Raw genomic sequence first — 23,765 nt, forward strand, 5'->3', positions numbered from 1 at the left:
TGGCAACAGCTACACTTTTTCGTGGGCCTCTTGCTATTTGGTTTTTGTTAAGCGAATTAATTTTAAGAAAAAAATTATTAAATGAGCCACAACAAATGGGCAACAAATAGCGAAACAAGTTTTGTTTGTTATATTTTTATTTATTAATAAAGTGTGTTTCTTTCGTTTGTGGCAGACACTTATGCAATGCAACAGACTGCCTTTCAAGTGGTAACGCAGCAGCAGAATATTCAAAGAGTCGAAAAAATGAGTTGAGTCACAGCTATTTTGACTCTTATCAGGCGAGTTGTAGATAAGCTCTGCCTACTTTTCACTAGAAATTTTTCGATGAGTAATTGCTTAAATGATGGTCTGATAAGAGCGAGGGGCAGAGAAAGAGGGAGCGAGAGATAGTGGCGGGAGAAGTGTGTTTGACAGCCTAAACAGCTCATGCAGCAGCTGTTGCTCTGTTGTTAAAAGCGTGAGAGCCAATTAGTTTATCAGCGTGACAAAATCTTATTCGAACTCGAATTCGAAATCGAAGCTCATTTTGAAATTCAAATGTGGCATGCTACCAGCAGGCTGCTATGCAGCTCTTTCAATTTCGAAGTCAGAGCTAAGTGTGAAAAGCGCGCACAGCAGGTGCCACAAGCGAACCCGAAATTGACGCTGGAGTTGTACGCTTTAATGGTTGATGGCCAGTGTGGGCGTGGCTAAACTTTCACAAATTAATAACACTTGAACTGGCAGAACGTACGCGGGCCACTAGAAGCCGCTGGCGAGTTCAACAGACGAGCTGCTGAATTGAACTTCGGCTGGAGTTGGCATTATAATTGAATGGCGCACTAAAGAGATGGCACGGCGAGGAAGAGAGTACAAGTTCAAAGAACACACTTGTAAACGATATAGATACAAATGAGTAGTTAATGAGAGAGAGCAGGCAATGGGTATCGGCCGCAACGGGTACAGAGCCGCACGCTGGCAGAATTGGATAAACCAATTCCTTCTCATAACAGCGAAGAACCAGCAGGTGCAAAGTCTGATTAAGCTGAACGTTTACCAGTTTAACTGTTGAGCTTGTTTAACTGGTCGTATGATTGATATTTAATATAAGACTCGACAGCAATGTCCAGTTGAATTATATTCCATATGCAGCTACATAGCATTTTATATCTGATAAAATTGAATAAATGAAGAATTCCTTTAGCTAACCATGCTCAATAATAATTTTAACTACATTTAAGAATATACTTTAAAAATGTTTAACTTCAAAAATTTACTTCTTATAAACTTCACCTATGAATTCTTCAGGTAGACAATAAAAAGTTTAATCAAATGGTTGCTAAACTAGCTTTACAGTTAGTTCTTCTCTAGCCACACACACAGACACGCGCCTACAGATACAGTTGATCGCAGCCTATTGGGCTGCGAAGGCAGATGACGAATGGCCGCAGTAAAGCGAAGTAATAAAAAAAGAATAAACGTAGTCTCAATACGAGCGGCAAGTGCAAATGGCAACGGCAACGGGGTTCGAGGTTCGTTATTTGGTCAATGGCCCGCCTAGAACGGGGCGTAGCTCAGCTTTTGCTTTGATCGGGTCGCTACACCCAGAGCTCGGAGCTCAGTTTAAGTGACTTTCCACTGACTCTGCGACGACTGGTTCTGGTTCTGGTTCCCATTCTGGCTCTGGTTCTGGTTCTGACTCTTGGGCTGTCCGCGTGCGCTGGTAATTTGTAAATTGGTTCATAATTCGGTTTCATCAGCGCAGCCCGCCCGCACAGCTCTCGCCCTCTCTCTTCCTCTCTAAGAATTGAAGCTAAAGTAATTTTTTATATATACAACTTTTTGTTGCTTTGTTTTTCAGTTTGTTTTTTTTTTTTTTGGAGACAGCGGCAATGCGTTCGTTGGCTTCTCTTTTGTCTGTCTGCTGTGCTCGTGGGGGAAAACAATCCAAAAGCTCACAAATGAAATGGGTACAATCAACTAACTGTAAATAGTTTTTATTTCTGCTTCTGCTTCTTCCTCTTCTTCTTGCTCTTTCATCAGTCTCTGTTGCTTTTTGTTTTGGACGCGCTGCTGTGCCAGTTTTGCTTATGAACCGTCAGACAGAGAGACAGGCGGACAGACACAAGGCAGACAGCGCGTTATAATTTTCTATTTTCTACAAGCTACGATTGCCTCAGCGGCTGCTGCTGCTTCGCCTGCTTGTACGTCTAATGCGTTCTTCTCTCACTCTTTGCCTCACTTCCTCCTTAGGCAGCTTGTTCGTCTAATGCGCTCTTCCCCCTCTCCCACTCACCCTTGAGAAATGGTCTAAGCATATTCGAAACTGTTGATTCGAACATCGATTCGCATTTGGCATATGCGAAATTTGCATATTTGGCCACTTGTTAATTAATAAACTTCGCTAAGCGTAAACAAGTAGGTGTCAACTGGAAGTAATTGATAGACGACGCGATGCCCCGTACAAAACAACTAACATAAATTGTAAAATTAACCTGAGAAATGTTATAAAATCTTAAGCTCAACCCATATTTGGCTAATCTTCGAAGGGGCTCGACAGAACTACACCCTGTACTGCACTAGAAATAAGTCATTACGAAATTAGGAAAACCTAAAATGAAATGATTATATTACTTAATTATTCATCATCTCAAATGAATATTTAAATATTTAAAAAACTTATCTACCCGATTAACTCACGTACCTAACTACAGGGGATACAAATATTTCTTTTAAACGAATCAAATAAATCCCAAGTGTTGACATTATCGTATCTGTTAAGTTAAGCGCATGTTTTGACAGTTTATTGGTTTCCAAATTCTTAAATGCCAAAAGTTAAACTTAAAATATATCAGGTGATAGCCGAATAGATTGCCAAGCAAACATTATAAAATTGATTAAGAATAGTATAGCTATTTAATTGATTCCAATAATTTAAATGTTAACGGTTATTTGTGTACCTTCTCACACGAATAATGACTACAATCCCGTATAATAATTTACCAAAGTTGACTTTGACATTTTGTGCGACAGCTGAAAGGAGAGAATGATAGCTAAATAGTCATAGCTACCCTACATATGCACACAGACGCAAACTTTAACTACAGCTATTATTATGTACTGCTAGAGAGGGGGAGGGGGCAGGGGTACAGGTCGAGTCTTGGCTCGGCTAAACAAGGAGGTCAGTGCATGAAGGTTAGCGGCAATTTGTGTCGACAACATCGTCAGATGCTGCATCCAAAACAAAAGCAAAGCTTGAACCGTTGCTTGCTCGACAGATCGATGAAATGGCAACAACAATGAAAAGAAATAGAAGAAGCAGAACGGCTACAGCAACAACAACAATAAGTCAATTGCATTGGCAATAATAAATAGAAGAGAAACTGCAGCAGCAAAGGAGAACGTCTGCTAACTCCCCACCTCTCCTTTTCACCAACTCTCACCTCTCTCACTCTCTAGCTCTCTCCTCGTATTCACCAAAATCCCCTCGCAGTCAAAGCAGACGTCCCCACACGTCGCAGCAGAGATCGGCAACGAGCTAAACAAAATGCTTCCTCATCGCCGCCGTTTGGCCTAGCGGATTTACAATGGATGCGCTTTGCCTGCTAGGCAGTAGGAGAGAGAGAGCTCGCAGGCGGGGTGAGTTAGTCTAACCAGTTAGGCGTTGGAATCGGAATTGGACGAGCGCTGAAGTGCGAGCGAGACAGCGCAGCGGGTATCAGTTGACGGTCGATGCGTGGTGGAATGCTTCGCTGCTCGGGTCCAGAAATTGGCAAACAATAAAAGCCGTCAAAAAAGTGCAGTAAGAATAACAAATAGAGAGAGAGTGAGAAAGAGAGACGGAGAGCAACAAGCAGAGCACAAAACGCAAAACGAAGCATTAAGCGAATAGAAGAAAAGCGAATAGAAAAAACAACAGTTTGAAAAGTTGATTGTTTAGTTGAAGCGAAAAAAACTTTTGTTGTTGGCTGGCTCTGAAAAGTGGAGCGTCGATTGGAGCAGTCAGAGAAACAGAGATGAGAGAGAGAGAGAGAGAGATGGAGAGGGGGCGGGTGAGTAGAGGCATGTGCAGTTGCATTTGCAGTTGCAAATGAACTGAGGCTAAGCGCCGAGCGCACATTCTGAATGATGCGAGCCAGATAAGGAGAACGAATGAATGAGTGAGAGAGGTACAGCGGGAGCGCTTGCGATCTTAACTGGTGAAAGATACATTTCAACTCTTGTCAAAAATGAAAATCAACTTCAAACTTGTGTGTGGCAAACAGACAAATGTGTTGGAAGAAAGCGCACAGGGAAAACAAATTTGTAGAAAGGGGTGCGCAAGCGGCATGCGGCACGACTGCGCAGTCGCCGTTGACTGACTGACATTTTACGGCATTTTTTTTAAACTATTCTTTTTTTTTCGACTGGAACGCAAAAGGCGCCCGAAGTGTAGCCTGACAAATGCATAAAACTCGAAGCTGGAAGTTGCCAACTGCCAACTGGCAGTGGAAGGCTGCAGGCTTCATCACAGAGATGTATGCAGCAACAACAGCAACAACAGCAACAGCAACAGCAACGACAGCAACAACAACGAATGATGATGACGACAGCAGCCTCGACGTTGACGTTGTAGCAATTGAATTTTTGCACGTCGCCCATGAAGTTGTTTGTTTGCTTGGCATCCGCACCTCTCCACCTCCCTCACCTACCCCAAACGCTGCCCATTGTTGTTGTTGCTGCTGTTGCTGCACTTGGATGAAAAATAGTGGAAACAGTTAACGAAAAAAAGAGTAAAATGTTTGTGTGTTTGATTTTTGTTGTTGTTTCTGCTGTGCGCATATTTATGTTTGCTTTGACTTACCGTTAGACGGTTATATGGCGGATTACATTTGGCACTGCTGGCAAATTATCTGTGCCGAGTATCTTTTTCAAGCTCCAACTGAAGCAAAGTGTTCGTTGTTTGTTGCTGCTGCTGCTGTTGCTGATGTTGTTGCTACAAGTTGATGCCACTTGGATAAAGCCTTTTGTGTATAGCGAGTAGGTTCTCAGGCCTGACATACACTGAGAGAAATTGTAAACACCTCGATTATTTTTGCTTAAATGTAGGTTTCAGATCACAAGTTCATGTTTTAATTTCGCGTAATTGTTTCCGATTTGATTTCCATAATAGTTAAGAGCACAGCTAGACAAGTGGTCCATTGAGTTAGCCAGAGTATGATCTGTTGGTCTTACTCTTAATATATCTTATATTTGATGTAATTAAAGTTGATACGAATTTCTCACATTTGCTTGACTTTTCTTTACGTCGAATCTTTCTTTAATCTGTAGTTCATCTCCTGTTCTATGGCAACTATCGATCTATGGCAACTATCGATCTGTATACTCTATCCAGGCCGTGTGAATACATTCACTTCTATCCAACTAATTGTCGATGTGGCTGATGTTGCTGTTGTTGCTGTTTGCCGTGGACCTCCTAGGGATTTTTGGGTATTTGCTAATGATGATATGCGATTGGCTTGGGGGCCCGATTGCTGTGTGCTGTGTGTGAAATACAGCGACCCGTTCTTCAATTTACAGTTCAACTTTCAACTCGCCGGACTTTCGCGGCAAGTGACACACACAAACAGCAAAATGAAATCAAAACAACAGCAGAAAGGAAAGGAAAGGCCCCTCTGTTTATGTAGCTGCAGCTGCCCACCTGTCCTCCAGCCCAGCTGAGCCGCCTCTCTGCCCCTCCCCCTGGCCATTGAGTTGCACGGCCAACTCTTAGGCAACTGACTGACGCTCGTTTCGCACAACTTTCAAATGGCCGCTGCGATCATTGGGCGAGTATCGAGTATCGAGTATTTGAGTATTTTGAGTCGTTTGTTTTGGCCAGTCTTAAAGCCATTGGCGTTTGGCATAATTATTGTTGTTGTTGTCGCTGTGATTGTTGCTGTTGTTGCGGGTAATTGTGGCCGTTTTTTGCTTGACGGGGCAGCATCTGAAAAGAAGGTCGCACAGGGTGGTCCATGTTGACTCGCTGGCTTAACTGTTGTTTATGTCACTACTCTACACTGCGGTTAGATTGACTACAGAAGATCACATGATTGACAGGGTGATATTCGTACAGGGCGATTCAGGGCGACATCAACAAAGCAAGCCACCAAAGCCGCTTGAATCTATACTGGAGACATATCAATTTTTTGTTTAAACAACAGCTGGCACAGGGTATTTACAGTTGTTTCTCTGTTGTACGTTTCGTTAGCCAGATTTGATTTAGTTGTCTACTAGATGTTTATTTAGGTGTCAGCTTGACTTATTAATACATTTTTGTATTTTACCAGAAACCTAGAGAATAGAGACCTTCCGTACTATTTAAATTGAAGACGTAATTTTAAATTCTTATTTTGTTGATTGTTTCGTCTTTTCATCCGCAAATATGTTTGATTGGCTGTATTCGTCCGCCCTGTTTGGTGTTTTTATTGCCCTCTTTCCGATAGCATATGTTGTCGGCAAGGCTATACGGCAACAGAAGAGGCCAAGTACCACGGACATCAAGGACCAAGTAAAGGAGGCGATCTTAGCCACAATGATTGCAGGCCATAAGCCGGAAAAGTGCGATAAGCCACATCGACAGTCCAGCGGTCTTATCGATGATGAGCAACTGCAACTTATCAGGGGCACTGTCGACCTGATCACCTATCGACTATCGCTGATCGAGTCTAGCATCTATAAAGAAGTGAATCCGATGCCACACCTGTCGCCCGAGGAATATATAGCCGCAGCCCTTCAAATGAGAGACGTCGTGCGTCGCTTTAAGCATATGCCGAGTAATTCAGTGTCCATGGCAATGGAACCATAGGACACATCTTAAGGTCACAGCGTCATTTGTGATGACAGAATTCAGTATGTTGTGAGGATAAGCAATTTTCGGTTAACTCGATATATTTATATAAGGTAGAATTTGCTCGGATTTTATTTAACAAACTCCAAATTAGTATATTCTTTTTAATTATAAGATGTGCGTTTCTAAAATATCTAACTGCAAATATAATATCGTGGAGTCAAAGACCCATGCAAAGTGTATTCAAGCGTCGACTGTTTGCAGCTTAGCTGACTGATTGGATTATTTTCGTTTCATTTGCCTCTAAATTTAATGTGCCAGATTTGAAAAACCTGTAGCTGAGGTTGGAGCTGAAGACGGCGCAGATCGCCTGAGGAAATGGCTGAGGAATTGCAATCGAAGCGCTCTCTTTTTCATAGCTTCTCTGTCCGCTTCTCTCTGCTGCTTTTCACCAGCCAACAGCTCGCAGTTGGATCTCCTCTATATGCAAAAGACATGCCAAACGATTGTTGAGGCTGCTGCTGTTGTGGCACGTCACTTTTTGCTGTGGCATTGACGTATGGCTGGCGCTGGGGGCGTCACACTCTGATATTTGTCGCTGCTTATTGCTAAACAATTTCGGCAATCGACTTGGCGCTCGCAAAGCATTTGCATTTCAGCGCTGAACTTTAAAGTCTGTGACACAGAAGTTTGATAGGAGAGTTGTTGCAGTTGTCAATCAAAAAGTCAAATTCCAACTGCTGGCAATTTGTCTGCACGATTGAGACGAAAAGCGAATGTGACATGGCCCAAAGAATGCGACCAGTGGCCGCAGTCAGGTATAACAATTCACATATTGCGCATACGCCGCATGTGCGCCTTCAACATTTAATAAGCCGGCGAGTTACGAGCACGGGGCACGCGAATCAAAACGCCAATCGCCTATCGACAATCGACTCAGCCGAGGAATGCAGACAGCCGACCAGCCAGTTAGACAGAAAGACAGATAAACATGTGACAATTCACAATTGCAATTACAACCATAATCTACTGCTCGAATGGGTTACAGCTGGAAATTAACCCAAGGCAATTAGACGAACAGTCCATAAAACCAAGAGAGGGAGCAAAAACTTGAAATGCTGCTGGCCAAAGAGAATGTGTAGCATGTGCCAATAATAACTAAGGCTAAGAGATAGGTAATATGACATAGTTAAATATGCTACTACCAAATGTTACTAAAGAAACAAACTTGATCTAATGAGATGTATCAAATTCAGAGATAGAGAAATATGAAGAAAGAGCGAGAAGTTGAGACAGGCAGCTGATGGGATAAAGCTGCTTATAATGAGACAGAGCGGGAGAGAGATACAGGTATAGAGAGAGAGAGAGAGAGAGGGATAGACAGCTAAAGAAAGGAAAGTAGAGATAGAGAGGCAGAGAGAAAGGTAAATTAGAAGGCAGTGCGATGCTGAGAACTAAATAAAGATAGAGAGATATGCAGAGCAACAGAGATAAATATATTTTGAGTAATTTTAATTAAGCTTAAATATATGAGAATCGCATAGTGAGGCCCCATTTACACATAACTTACTTGTGTATGTCTTCTGCATACCAGTTGGAGCTATCTTTGAATAAATATATAGTATCAATATTATTCTTAACCCATCAGCTTCCAAGCCTACGCTGGCTGAAGGCCGCGCTCGGCTTAGCCTCCACACTAGCTAATATATAGTGTCTTTAATCAAATTCTGTTTGTTCTATTCGATCTGCTTAGCAAGAAGCCTTGCCATCGCCCGTTACTGAAAACCAACCAAATCTGAATGGGTTAATCGCATTGTGTTTGACAATTACAAAGCCAGGCAAATGCTCAACAATAAGCGAATAATTTTTCACATGACATGCAAATTTAGGATCGGCGAGGCAATTGGGCAGCCGGTTTAAACATTTGTGCAACATGTTGCATGTTGCACGTTGCATTTGGCCATTTGGCCGAACGCATTTTGCCGATCAACTTGGCAACGGCCACGCCAAGCGGTCAAACAGCCAAATGCATGAACAAGCTATGCACAGCAACAATCACAACAACAACAATTACGTTTATACAAATATATATATATATATATATGTATTATAAATATATATATATATATATATATATATCTGTATAAAGCCATACGATTTCTATGCTAATCGAATGGCAAACGCAGACAACTGAGTAATGAGTTGCGCGTTTGCCGCTTGACTTACATGTGTTAACAGTATTTACTGTTCGAGTACCCTGTAATTGCTACGATTCTAGGGTATCAAAGACTGTGGCTGTTCGAAATGTGCAATTGTTTTACGTACTCGAATTTTTTAAATAAATACAGAAATTTTATATTTTAAATAATATTTTAGAGGGAAGAAATTTTGAGTAATATAAATAAATAAAGGAAAGATACCAAAATACCCTGTAATAAAAAAAGCATAATATTAAATATACAATGGCTTTAAGAAATCCACAAATATTCTAAAATATGTTTTGTTTAATTTTTTAAAATTAATTAAATTAATTTAAATTAAAATTAATTTTTTAGAATTAATTGAAAGCTGGCAAAAGTTTTGTGTATTAATTTTAAATTTATTTAAAAAGTTTCTCTATTTCCATATTTAGTTCTTACATACCCTATAAATTAAAAAACCCAGCTCTATTTCAAGTTTATTAAGATATTTAAGATCTTATAACATATTGATGCAAAATAGATAGTGTAGAGCTTGTTACAGGGTACAATTGAGTGGCGCACTCTTGGCGAAGTTCAGTCTCAGTCTGAGATAAGCTTGTTTTAGTCGGGCTTAGCAGGTCAGCTACAGTGTGTTGTATTTAAATGCCAATTGTTTCCAGCTTGAACCCTATATAAACTATAGTTTAGATCGCATTCATGACATAGGTAAAGCTCTTAGGGCTCAGTTATCGCGACAAGTGAATCGTTTGCCACAAATTGTTGCAACAGCTACGTGTCACGATCCCAGCGCCCAGAAATCGCACATAGCAAAAACGAGCAGAGAGACAGATGGACGGCCAAATGAAACGTTTTGAAAAGCTGCCTCACATGTGAGCCAAAGGTGCAGAGTTATGGTTATGGCTATATGAGCTAATAAGTGTTGGCAACTCGACTAGGAGATGCCCTGGAAAATAGAAAACTGAGAGTGCTTGAAACGGCTATTATGGTAGACTATGAGATACTCTGTAGTAACTATAAGATACTCTGGCATAATAAAAAACTCATTAAAGAGACAGCAAAAATGATTAGGGCTTGCTTAAAGGCATCTAGGTATAGACGCAATAGACCTTGCCGGCTTTTACAGCACAGGGTATTACACTAACAGCAACACTTGCCACCTTACAACAATCGCTACGAAATCGGCCGCAAATGAGCTGCGCGAACGACTGTCGAAATTGTGTTTGGCTATAAAACTAACCACAAAGTAGGAGCCCAGCTAGAGAATTGGACAGAGTTGGCTGGCTGTCATAAAAGCCTTCAGTCATGTGGAAGCTGGGAGCCGCTGGAAGCTGGCTTGCCACAGGTTGCGCCGAGCCCAGCAACATTTTGTGGCAATTGCAACTTTATTTTGCTCAAACACAAAATATTTGAACGTCGTCACAAATGTCAGCGTGGCAAAATTTAATAAACAGCCAGCAGACAAACAGACAGGCGGCAGCTTTTTTTGGCCATGCAACATGTTGCATAAAGCACAAAAAATATAGATATATATAGATATAGATATATATATATATATGTATATAGAAAAAGGCAGTCAAAATCTGACAAGGAAAATATGTTGCACGCGTCGCTGCTTCGATTTTTTTAAAATTTTACACATTCCCAATTTGTGAGCTGCTACAGAAAAAAGGAGACGGCAAGCCAGGCTGAGGGGTGTGGCATGCACACACATATGCGTGTATTTGTTGTGCACACAAAAATTCCCACGTTTCATTTGTTATGCGTGTCTTGCAACATATTATTTAATTGAATTTATTTGCTTGAATGAAAATCCAAAAACATAAAACGAAAATAAACCATTTATCAAAGAGCTCGACTCTTGTTGTTTTTAGTCGTTGTCATATTTATTGGCAACACAAATTGATTAATTGTTGATCCTAATGCGCTAATTGAGAACTTTCTTGCCTCTTGCTTCTCATGATCGATCGCATTTCGCATGCTGTTGCACGCTGCGTATGCGCAATACGCAAGGACAACGCATGCAGCGTAACTCACGGCAGTAGCTGGCTGCTTCGACTGCCATCATTAACCATGTCAGGGTCACTCGCAACTGCTCTTCCACTCGCCCTTTCCTCCACTTCGACTAAGCAAACACTCATTAATCATCTGCCCTCATTGATCGCAGCAACTGCAGCTCCAATCGAGCTCATTCAAGAGCTGTCCATGCGCCAAAAAGTGATTGTTTTTGCTTATTGCATAAGCGTCAGCTACCCACAAGAAAGTTAAACAAAGCAAACAGAGTACAACGAATTTGTGAATACACTCGCCAAGTGGAGCAGCAACCCATTTTGGTTGATTTGGCTGACATTTAATGGGAGCAGAGTTATAAATGAAGAAAACATTCCTGACATAATTTACAGCTGACTTAAGCTTGATTAATCGATTATGAGGGCTGCATAGATATCGATCGATAAGTATCGAATCATATTTTATATTTAAAGAATACCTTTTTAGCATGGCTCTCAATCAATGGGGGATAACATAAAAATTAAAATTGTATTGGAATAATTTTTTTTTAATCAAGGCTTAGGTCAGGCAATCGATTTGAGCTCCACACATATATTAGGGTATCTTTCAAGCAGCAGCTTATCTTGCTACATTCTGCTTTATATTCGTATATCAAGCTCTTACTAACTTACCTCTTTGACTATATAACTTGCTGCTACACTAGGCTTATCTGTTTGTTTAGGGTCTCTTACCATTCAGTTGTAAGTCTTTGTCTCACACTTTGACTATTGAGCTTCTCGCCTAGCTAAAGAAGCTTTGCTTCCAGCACTGATTAGAGTCACTCTGCAGACAGTTCCTTCAAAGCATTTTGAGCATTCTGTTACAATTCTGGCCGACATTTGCAGCTTGGCTCTGCTGCCCAAGCTGTATTGGTTCAAAGCCAGCTAGCAATTGGTATTGCCCCAAATAAGCTTCATCTCACACAAAAGCCACTTCACATACTCTTTCATATTTGGCCAGCAGCTTCTCTCTTGCAAATTGTATGACATAATCAAGCAAACCCGAACTCACATGCAAAGCCCACTTCCAAATGCGAACAAAATCGTAACAATTCGTGCAAATGGAAGCAGCTCAATTGACTCTCTAGTTACGAGCTGCGAATGATGTTACGAGTGCGTCGCTATGGATGGGCCAAGAGCATCTCTCTCCGAGGGCGATGCTTTCGCTTTGCCTTTGCCTGCTGGCCACTTGAGCAAACACCAAGAGCTAGTGTTTGTTGTTGTTGTTGTTGCTGTGTTGTTGGTGTTTGCTTCCGGCGGCAGCAGCAACAGCCGCTCGTAAAGGAGGATGGAGGCGTTTGAGTTGCAGCTAGCCAAGGCCAGAGGAACACCTCTATAAAAGCTGCCGATTCACCTGGCAATAGCATCAGTTCAGCTCTTTAGTTCATCTCAGCCAGATCAACGATCAACATGAAAATCTTCCTTTGCTTGCTGGCGGTTGGCGCCGTAGTCAATGCGGGCTACATTGGCGGTGGTGCAGGCGGTGGCGGAGGCGGTGGTGGTGGACATGGACATGGTGACTCTGGTGCTGCACCCGAAGTTAAAGTTATCAAAGTGATACACGAAACGGCTGGTGGTGCAGGCGGTGGTGCTGGTGGCTGGGCGGCAGGAGGCGGTGGCGGCGGCGGCGGTGGCTGGTCAGCAGGCGGCGGTGGTGGCGGCTATGGTGATGGTGGCTATGGAGGTGGCGGCGGCTATGGCGGTGGCGGCTATGGTGGCGGCTCTCAAGGTGGACAGGAAGTGAAGATTATCAAAATCATTTCGCAGCAACCCTCAGATGGTGGCTACGGAGGTGCCTCTAGTGGTGGCTGGGCTGCAGGTGGTGGCTCTAGTGGTGGCTGGGCTGCAGGCGGCGGCGGTGGTGGCTCCTCTGGCTGGTCATCCGGTGGCAGCGATTCCAACACAGCTGTGAAAATCATCAAAATCATCTCGGAAAGCAGCTCTGGAGCTGGTGATGCCGCAGGCTGGTCTGCAGGTGGTTCAGCGGGAGGCGGTGGTGGCTGGTCTTCGGCTGGTGCTTCGAGCGGCGGCTGGTCCTCGGGTGGCTTATCAGGCGGCGGCGGCGGCGGCGGTGGCTGGTCTTCCGGTGGTCCTGCAAGCGGCGGCTGGTCCCCAGCAGCTCCTGCTAGCGATGGTTGGTCCTCCCAGGGCGGTGGCAACGGCGGCAGCTGGTAAAACTTTGCTTAACTTGTGATAAGTTCAAATCTCATGCAGTTTCATCTCTCATGCGCCTCAACTCATTAACTCTGTCTTATTGCTCGCCTTATTTGTTGAATAAAAAAGTCTTTATAATTTCCACAATCGATATTTAAGTCCAGGAGACGCGAGAAATAGTCTCAAACTTTTCCATTTAAGGCACCAAAAAAAAGAAAACAGAAAACTGCATTTGAAAGTCGCAGACAAAAGAGAAGGCAAGAAAACTTTGTCTGCCTCTCTCTCCCTCTCCCTCTCCCTCTCTCTCTCTCTCTCTGCTGCTGCCATATCTATGGCTTAGCTAAAAAGAAAAAACACACTTAAGCGTAAAGTAATAAAATTCAAGCAACCAAAAAAATGTCGAAGAAAAAAGCAGAAAAAAGTGTGCGAAATGAAAAGAGAAAAAACCAAAATAATAAAAAGGAAAATATGTAAAATATCACTTTGAGGCGGCGCCAAGGATACCAAGGATACGAAGGATACTCACACTTAGCCAACATAAAGGCCAAAAGTGCAAGAAAAAGCTTTTGCCCGCGCAGAGGGCGTCGAGTGGTTGACTCGGGTTAGGGAGTGGTTGCGGGGGCGCCACGAGTTTTTCTTGTATAAAAATATTTTCCATATAAATCTAACAAAGAACGTGTTCGGGTTACTTGATTAGGCGCCCAAAAGTGTGCAAATTGAGGGGGATGGGGCGGCTGAGCGACGACGACGATGCCAACAACAGTTACAGAAGCTACAACTAATACAGAAGCAGACAACGACTAAGAGATACCCTCTAATCTGAATTGCAATATGCTGGAAAAGCTAGGGAAACAGAAGAGTAGACAGAGAGAACTGTGAAAAGATAGCAGGAAACTCGCAAGCAAACCTGTGCCCGTTACGTACTCACTCAGGCAGCAGCTATGCCCGCTGTCAACAGCGCGAAATGGGTGTGCAGGAAGTATAGCTTCGACGACTTCTCGGTTTCCTTAACGCTTTCAAAATAAATACTTACATAGAAATAAAAGAGAGCTAAAAAAAGGAAGGCGCAACAAATCCAATTTGTTGTTGTCGCACCCAGCCCCAGCCCCAACCCCAGCCCCAGCCCCAACCCCAAACGCCCGACCTCTGTCTCTGTCTCCCTTCGTTGGGCGAGTTGGGAGCAAAGTGGGCGCCAAGTTGGTTTCTATATTGATTTATTACTCAATGGCCAAAAAGGATGTGCGCTGTATATTATTTTGGGAACGATTGCGCAAAGATTTTGATTTGCTCGACGATACAATTTGAGAACAAAAAAACAATCATTAAAGATCGATACACGCCGTTAGATCTCATCCACAAATTCAAATTGTTGCGCTGAATAAACAAACATGCAAACACACACACGCACACACACACACACATAATTTACTTAATATTTGCTGCTATATATACCATATATCTATATATATTTATATATCTATGAAATTGAAATTTGAAAATGGGAAATTATTGTGGAAAAATTTCCAAACACAAAATTTTCGCAGTTTGAATTGTTTTATTTGTGCGTTGCTGCTTACAAAATTTGTTATTATTTTAATTTTAATTTTGTTGATTGATGTTGTTGCCGTTGTTGTTGTTGTTGCACGTGCAGCGCCAAATTGCGTGTTTGCCAAACAACAACAACAATAACAACAAAAGCTAAAGTTAAGTTGTTCGCGGACTCCTTTCTTATTGACACAGTGTCTCTCTCCCACTCTGTGTGTGTGTGTGCGTGTGTGTGTGTGTGTGTGCTTAGCTATGTTGACAGTGGGCGCGTGTGCAGCGGCAGCAGCAGCAGCAGCATCGTAAGCACACTCAATGAGGCAAATGCAAACAGTTTACGCGACCCTCGCTTTAAAAGTCTTTTCAGCTGTAGTCTTAGTCAACCCCAAAAAAAACTTGGGAACAATTGAAAACACTTATCTTTATATAATTTCAATATACGTACAAAAGTTGACACAGAGATGAAAGAATTAGTTTCGAGTGGCTGAAGAGCCACGCCAACTGATTATATCTAAAAACAAATAATAATCAATCGGTCAATCACACAGAATAAACAGTTGATTATGAGAGGGTGCAGCAAGCCACTGGTTATGCATATATATAGCTGCTTGATCTGATTGAAATGCGAACTGACTGCAAACTAATTGAAATTTGAATTGATTGATTGATTGAACTGACTAGTTGATGTCATAAATGTCTGTTTGATTGACGCATTGACTAACTGAGATCTGATTGATTGAAGGACTTTTGAAAAGACAACAATGAAACTGACATCTGATCGGTTGACTTGATTGACTGATTGATTGGCTTTAGATTATTTAATATACAAATGATTGAAACTCTAAAAATTGATAGACTAGCTTGTAAATCTACTGTCTCTTTAACTGCCTGTTAGATATGCTATCTGATTGAATGATTGACTGACTGATTTACAGATGGATCCGACAAACTGATTGATTGATATACCTTCAAAACTAACTGCTTGACTCAAAGATTACACAGCAGAGTTACTTATCAATATTTATTATATTTATTTAAATATTTATAGATTAATGATATTACAATACCATTTATATATATTAGATATTGGAATACAATTTCAGTTTGGCATCTTCACCGAATTGAACTCGAGCTTGTTCAGCTGTCCCAGCACCAAAATCTCCTCGATAGCCTTCTTGGCCAGCAGCTTGTTCTTCTCATCCAACTTGCGATAGGATGTGGCCCAGCCCTCGGCATAGATGACAGCCTCATCCCTTGAGCTGTGGATGAGCGTGGGCATCAGCTGCGGCTGCAACTGTTCGAGCAAAGGCGATGGTTGCTCCGCTTGGATTGGGCTTACAGGGGATTTAGTGACCACCGGTCGCACGCCTTCAAACTAGGCAGAGAAAATCAGATTTCTATAATTCAAACATTCCCTGCAACACACTCACAATTTTAGTTTCCGTTTCGGACCAGTGATCCATGTCATCATCGTCTTTAAATTCGTTCATGGACTCATCTGGCTTATCATAAATGCCATCCGATGTTTCCGTCACAGCTATTCTGCCCACATCGTCGCGCAGGAAGGACAGTTCATTGTAGTACCACAAGTGCGGCACATACACCTTGCTCATGTCCTGTGAGATCTCCTCGCTGTGCTCCACTTTGCGCAGCTCACGCCTGAAACAAGTTCGAATCCCATTGATCCTGCGCCGCATGCTATCCACATTGGCTTTCGGATCGATCTGTCTATAGCACTCCAATAACCTCTCATAGGCAGCCTTCTTATGTCGCTGATTCTTGTACTGCTCATCGCTGCTTCGCCATAGTGCTGGCAGCTGGCGATATGTATCAAAGAATTCTTGCCAGCGATCCGTTTGCGGTATAGCGCTCATTACAATCCCACAGCTAGAAGCGTACTAACACTATCAACCAAAGAAAGCGAGAGAGAGAGAGAGAGAACGATATAGAACATAGTCAAACATGTTCATGCTTGACGCTACTGCACGAACTGCAGCGCAGAAGTTTGACGTGCGACATGGTGGATGGCAAGCACGTATGCGTTGTCAAACATGCTAGAAACGTTTGCTGTTGCTTAAAGTGTGTGTGCAATCGTTTGACAACCCTGCTAAGTCGCTTGCCTTAAATTCGCCTCATTTGCGTTTGTGGTTGTTGTTGTTATTGGCGTCACAGCGTCGTCCGCTGTCGAACATACAGCCATTCCGTCTGGTCGACGACACTGCCAGCAACAGCAGCAGCAGCAGACATGCGTCGCAGTCGACGCCATTAACGTCGCGACGTTCGCCTCATCGATTTGGCGGCGTCGTCGTCTTCTTCAACTCTGCATGTTTGTCGCCAAGTACTCAAGCACACACACGTACATAATCACAAGTAAGGCAAAGAAAAAGTTAGCAAAATATGCACGAGACTAAAATGAGCGCAAAAGCACAAACAAAATATTATTACTAATTCATTTTGTTATTTTGTTCATTGCACCCTTTGCTTATATCGCGCTGTCGCCCACTAGCGGCGCGTCGCCGCGATGTCGCCTTTTCTTACTCTCCCTCCCTCTCTCATTCCATCGATTGCACTTTTGCACTTCATTGCATTAGCCCACACGCCGTGCTGAACGCCTCTCTCGCTCTCTCTGTCACTCACTCTATCGCGCTCTGCTTATTGCCATTCGTTTAGTGTGAGCTTTTTTTGTTGCATTTGCTTTGTTTTCGTTTATCGTTAAATGCTTTCAGGTAGCCGCTTTGCGATTCTTGCGCTTTTGCCGCTGCGGCGAATGTCTGGGGGCCCAAGTCATAAGTAATTTATCATCATACAATACTGAAGTGCGTCGACGCCAACGTTGACGGCACAGCGACAGCGAAAGCGACAGAGACAGCGGCATCTGTCAATGCCAATCAGTTGTAAATGATATGACTGACCGATTCTTGGGACTTTCCTTCTCTACTGTTGTTGCTGTTGTCAGGTGGTGCCAGACACCAAGTTAACTGCACAACAAAGGAAATCGATGGCTTCAGGAAATGTCTGGTAAACAAATCACAAGACCAAAGGGCATTATTTATATTGGGGTGGATAGCACTATTAGTTGATTTTGAGAACTTCAAAATGGCATTTAATTATTTTTTAAGTACTATTTGGATAATTCCTACAGTACTCAAAATTGTTGAAAGACTTACGCACAGGTGCCCGCACACACTCTTAATCAGAGTCGCACATACACTCAATTACAGTGCAAACTACCCAACAACAGCAGCTCGACAGTAAAATGCGATTTCCGACCAAAAAACTTACATTCACACTAACACACACACACACACGAGCATACATCAATGCACACGCACACATACTTACAAATATTTTTTGGGTCTGTGCCTTGTGCTTTGTTTTGTATGTGGGTCATGTCCTTATGAAATATTCAAATGTCCTGAATTAAGCATTTATGCCATTTCCACTCTTTTTTTATTGTTTGTCCAATTTTCCAGGCTAGCCTCAACACTCAAACCCCTCGTCCTCACCTCTTTAACGGCTCCTTCTCGCTCTCTCTCACTCTCTAGGCCTCGCTCTGCAGCTCCATTGTAAAACAAATTGTAAATGTGCCTGATTATGTGTGCGTGTGCATGTCTGTGCATGTGAGTGTTTGCATTTGTGTGTGTTTCAATTTATTTATTGAAAATTTGACCAAACATGCTTGGCGAGCAGAGAGAGTGAGAGAGAGATAGAGAGGAGTACAAGCAGAAAGTGAGTGTGCGAGTGCGTGTGTGTGAGACAATAAAACAGAAACGCATAAAAGCAAATAAATTGGTTACATTTGGTTAACACTCATACGCACACAGACATACACACGTTTGTGTAAATCCGCAACGGAAGTTTGCTTTTAAATCGATTTTGATTGATTTTTCTCACTGCCAAGCAAAATGCCTTTTGGACAAAAATCAAAATACATGCCCGCATGCTCGGTAGGTGTGTATAAGAGTATGTGTGTGTGCGTGTGTGTGTATAAATAAAATCAAATTGTAAATAATCGAGTCGGAATCGTCGCCTGTTTGTATTTCGCCAGCCCTTTGGCACTTTTCACTTGAAATCCGTTTGGCCAGAAAATAATAAAAAAGAGAGAAAAATCAAGAATTTAACAACAGATCGAATACACAAAATACAAATATTTTTACTAAAATTATTTTCAATATGGTTGTTGTTGTTGTTGTTGTTTAACTTGGTCGCTCGCAGCTCGTTATTTATTTATATTTATTGAATGTGTGTGCAACGCTTTATTTCAATATCATAAAAAAATGTTGAAACTGCCCAAAAAAAGAGAAAAGCAGAAAGGAAAAATAAACTGAAAGCCAGCACTTACATTTTTAATACAAAATCAATAAATATAAAAATAAATATATATATATGTATATATATTTATGTACTAAATATATGTATGCTTGTGTGCCCATGTATTAAAATATGTTGTCCCATCTGAGCGTATGTGTGTAAGACGCTTTTTTATGGCTGCGGGCTCATAAAAAGCGCATAAAGTGGCTTTAACATGGCATAAAAATGCAACCAAGAGTGCCAATAGTTAAGCCAGTGTGAGAGGGAGAGCAACAGAGATACGGCCAAAGGTCAGAGAATGAATGAATCTTTTCAAGCTCTACAACTCTCTCTCTCTCTCTCTCTTTCTCCCTCCCTCTTTCTTCATCTCTGTGCTCACTTTGGGTGGTCGGATTGAGGTAAATGTCAAGCTATAAGAAAAAGCAAAAAACAACATATGTGACAATTGAGCCCCTGAGAGCCGAGTGAGAAGAAAGACGTCGAAAAAACTTCATATACGATTACACTAGATATACTATTTAGATATGCATGCATACATTCATACATTCATACATTCATACATTCATACATTCATACATTCATACATTCATACATTCATACATTCATACATTCATACATTCATACATTCATACATTCATACATTCATACATTCATACATTCATACATTCATACATTCATACATTCATACATTCATACATTCATACATTCATACATTCATACATTCATACATTCATACATTCATACATTCATACATTCATACATTCATACATTCATACATTCATACATTCACACATTCATACATTCATACATTCTCTGTCAAATCAAGATTATAAATTATATATAAGTATATATATTTTCTTTTGGTACTGTTTGAGAATCGCAAAGAAGAGCTATTCTCAAAAATACAATTTAAGAATAGTTTCCAGCTGCTTCTCAATTTGTTCAATCAAATTTCAAATCAGACTTAAGCTCTTTAAATTTCTCCCCTATAATTATGCTATTCCTTACATAAGTCAAGCATCAGTCAAGCATATACAGCATTTCCATAGCGATGAGTACAGTAAGTCGTAATTAAAATATCGCACCGACGCAAAATAAGATTGCCAGACAAACACTCAGATTTCCCCATCTACGAATAATCTTTAAGCCCGTTTTTTTGTTTTTAATAAAAAGGTCTTTACAAATATGTTAAGCTGCTCAGGCAACTCCCAGCTAGACCTTTTCGACACCCCTTCGCCTAGCTCCCAGCTCCCATCCTCCCTTAGCTCTGTTCTTTGGCTTCATAGTTCAGTTCCAAGTCGACTCGTCCACGTCCGCAAATCAAAGAAGCGTATCGCGCACGTGTCTGCAAAATGCATTAACACCTAGTGATGCGCGTTTTGGCCTTTTCTCCCGATAGATTAGCTTCTTTTCTAGCTGACTGCCTCGGCCAAAAATATCATATATGTATGTATCGCAATCAATCAAGATTGCATACATATATTCCTGAATATCTTTCCCTAAAGACGACTTTTTTCTTTCTCCTTTGGAAAATATATTTCCTTTCCAATTTTATTGATATATTCAAAATTGTTCATGAAGTACTTCGGTATGCAGGTTTAAAATCCCCAAGACAAGGTGGCTCAATGCAACAGATTAAGAATGGCATGGTCAACCAGATTAGCGAAGAAGCTCCCTTAAACTGCATCTTATTTGATTTATTCTTACGAATAACCTTTTTCTCAGCTTCCGATCCACTTTTATATACAGGAAAAGCTGAAAATCTCTCATTAAATTTGACACAGCAGCTTTAATCGCTTTAAAGCGTAACCAACTGAATTATCCCTAACTAATAAGCTTAACTATATATGTGTAAATATTTACTATTATATATTATAGAAAATGATACGTCCTGATACATCTAAAGGAAACTTCGATATTAGTAACAAGGCAATGAGAATCGCAGAGAAGAGCTTCACTCAAAAATACAGTTAGAAGATTCCCGTTTGGTTAATCTATATTTCAAATCAAACTAAGAAGCTAAACAATGATACTATTCCTGTCTTATGGTAGAACTTATAACTTATGTCAAGCATAATTCTTTTAGCTTTTATATATTACTGTGACATGATATATATATATGTATATATATATATATTTATTGATGCTAGGCATTTTGCAACACTGATTAAAACGCCACAGTTGCTGCTAGCCACGGCAACACCCCCCGCACCACCTGCACACCCACAGCAACCACTCCCAGGCATTGCCAGCGACAGACAGACGCAGCGCCCGAGAAATGATTTTTATTTTTTAATATTAATAGCGAGTGGCCAACCCTTGAGTTGAGAATTGATTTGGACACGTTTCTATGAGATGTACACAATATTTATTTTCCGCAACATCGAAGGTAGAAAATATAAAGCCTAACTTGTAATTGCATACATACATATATATACATACATATACATATATATACATAGGTGCTGGATCCGTTTACTTGCAGTCCTTCATGATCTCTCCAATGGCGAAGGGCAAAGTTTTGGTCTTGATATAATCCAGGTGTCGCACAGCTTCAGAGAACTCACCCATGGATAGGGGTGGCACTGGCTCGATATCCTTATAGATCTTCGATTCGATTAGTATCAGTTGGAAGTTGATCAGATCCACAGCTGACCTCATCTCGTCCACATCCACATCGATTCTATTGCTAGTATCGATCGGTTTAATCGAAGACTCGTCCGCTGCTTGAATTTTCATTTCTTGCGCCTTGAGCAACTTTTCCTTTCGCACCTTGAGAAGCTTCCGCAAAACATATAATAACGGCAAGATAATAAAGAAAAGCCCATATATTTTGGACTGAGCGATCCAATCAAGCATTTTGGCTTACGTTTAGAAAATATATGAGTACATATGACTGGGTAAAAACTACAAAAACAATTAGCCAGCTGTGTTGAATACAGCAATATGGTTGAAGTAATAAATCCAGTCAAGGAATACTAGATCAAGATTGGCTCATGTCTGATATGGCCGGCTGGCGATACGATGTCTTAGAAACTAAGCACGCTTTCCGACAGTTCAGTTCGATTCAATTACATTTCCAATTGAAGGCAATCTAAAGTCTACTTTGAGTAATATATAATACTTACAAATATTGTAAATATGAAAACCTTCCGCTTTCGATTAAGTAAAACACATTCAATATGATATTCAATGGGATACACTTGCTCCACTCTGACACAATTCTGACTTTTCACATAAGCCGCCCCACGACCCATGCTGCTCGCTCCTTGCCCCTTGGCTGCTTGGCTCCTGGTGTGCAGCCACTTGCCCCAGTCACTCGCCTGGCAGTCAACCCCTTATGCGACACGAAACCAAATCCCCGACCCGTGTCCGGAACGCAAATAAACGATAAAAGCGCAGTCGTTGCGAATAACACTAACAATAAGTAGCGAGAGGCGAAAATGAAAGGGGCAAGGCGTGCAGAGAGCAGAGCCGACAGGCGTCGCCTCGCCTCGCCTCGCCTCGTTCGAAAGCCGAACGAACTGTCGTACTCGCCGACTTACTCACTCACTCGCTAACTCGCTGTTGGGCCGGCTCGTCCGTCGTCTGCTCGCTGTTTGGCTCGACAAACGCGGGAGTTGCCTGGGCGCCCAGCAATGCTAGCAGCTGGATATATAGAATTTCACAAGGGATGGCAGCGCTGCGGCATAGTGTAAATGACAGAGAGCGAGTGAGAGAGAGAGAGAGAGAGAACACGAGAGCGCGCGCCAAAGTTGAAAGTTAAATTGATTTGAGCCGGGTGGCTATGGCCGAAGGGTTGGCTTGGCTTTGGGCTTGGCTCCATGCACACCCAAATGACTTTCAGCATGTGGAAGCCGCTGCTTAGCATGCTTCCTGCCATTAGATGGCGCCACGTGCGCAGTGAGAGAGCGCCCGCTCGACGTGCGCTCGTTCTCACACACACGCACACACATACAGAGATACCGTTTCTCCTGCCCACTTGGCTGAAAATGAGGCGCAAATTTTGTGGCAACCAAAAAAAGGTTCAACAAATGGTTTGGCTCGATACCAAAACCGAAGCCGTAACCGAAACTGCTCACACCCCGCCTCCGGGAGCCACCCACTATTTAGTAATGACACAAAGTTGTAATGGACGAGGGGCGAGGCGGAGCACGAGGCGGATATACCGTTGCTTTTGCTGTGCATAAAAACGTGTGGCATCATTTTTCAGGCTGGCCACGGGGGCGGTTCAGGGTGTTTGCTGGCTTTGGGCGCGCAGCAATGTACGCTGCAGAGCAGCAGGAGCCTCATTGAAGCGAGCGTCCATTATGATGCCCCACTCGTCTTGCTCGCTGGCTCTAGCGCTGTCTCTGTCGCACGTGCAGTCGCCTGAAAATTATGTCAACGAGCTCTGTTGATTTTCCATTTTGCCCGCTTTCATTTTAGCCTGCTTCCTGCCTGCCTGCCTGCCGTCCGCCCTTGTTGTTGTTGTTGATGTTGTTGTGCCGTTTGTTTTTGTTGTTAATGCTGATGTTATTTGGCATTTGCTGTTGCTGCTGTTGTTGTTGCTTTTGCTTTTACCGCCGCCTGTCGCTGGTTAATTACATTTTACAAAATTTGCTGTCAAGTAGTTAAGTTGGGTTAAGTCGAGCGCGCTGCGCAGCTGACGACAGCAGCGGCAGAGGCTGATGTTGTTGTTGTTGTTGCTGTTGCTGTTGCTGCTGGTAAATTTAATATTCG

General features: G+C 42.1%; 2 protein-coding genes across 2 annotated transcripts; one reads left to right on the plus strand and one right to left on the minus strand.

Annotated features, from left to right (window-relative positions):
• Nucleotides 1-12,446: 12,446 nt before the first annotated feature.
• On the plus strand, nt 12,447-13,211 carry LOC111603704 (glycine-rich cell wall structural protein 1.0). Its single transcript, XM_023321403.2, has 2 exons — nt 12,447-12,684; nt 12,721-13,211. The coding sequence occupies exons 1-2, from the start codon at nt 12,447-12,449 to the stop codon at nt 13,209-13,211; spliced, it is 729 nt and encodes a 242-aa protein (XP_023177171.2).
• A 2,620-nt stretch (nt 13,212-15,831) lies between these two features.
• On the minus strand, nt 15,832-16,606 carry LOC111603705. The gene is made up of 2 exons (XM_023321404.2): nt 16,163-16,606; nt 15,832-16,107 (listed from the first exon to the last, which is right to left on the minus strand). The coding sequence occupies exons 1-2, from the start codon at nt 16,604-16,606 to the stop codon at nt 15,832-15,834; spliced, it is 720 nt and encodes a 239-aa protein (XP_023177172.2).
• Between the last annotated feature and the right edge of the window lie 7,159 nt (nt 16,607-23,765).

The sequence above is a fragment of the Drosophila hydei genome, unplaced genomic scaffold, assembly GCF_003285905.1.
Source record: "Drosophila hydei strain 15085-1641.00,03,60 unplaced genomic scaffold, DhydRS2 tig00000001-arrow-pilon, whole genome shotgun sequence".
NCBI classification, from domain to species: domain Eukaryota; kingdom Metazoa; phylum Arthropoda; class Insecta; order Diptera; family Drosophilidae; genus Drosophila; species Drosophila hydei.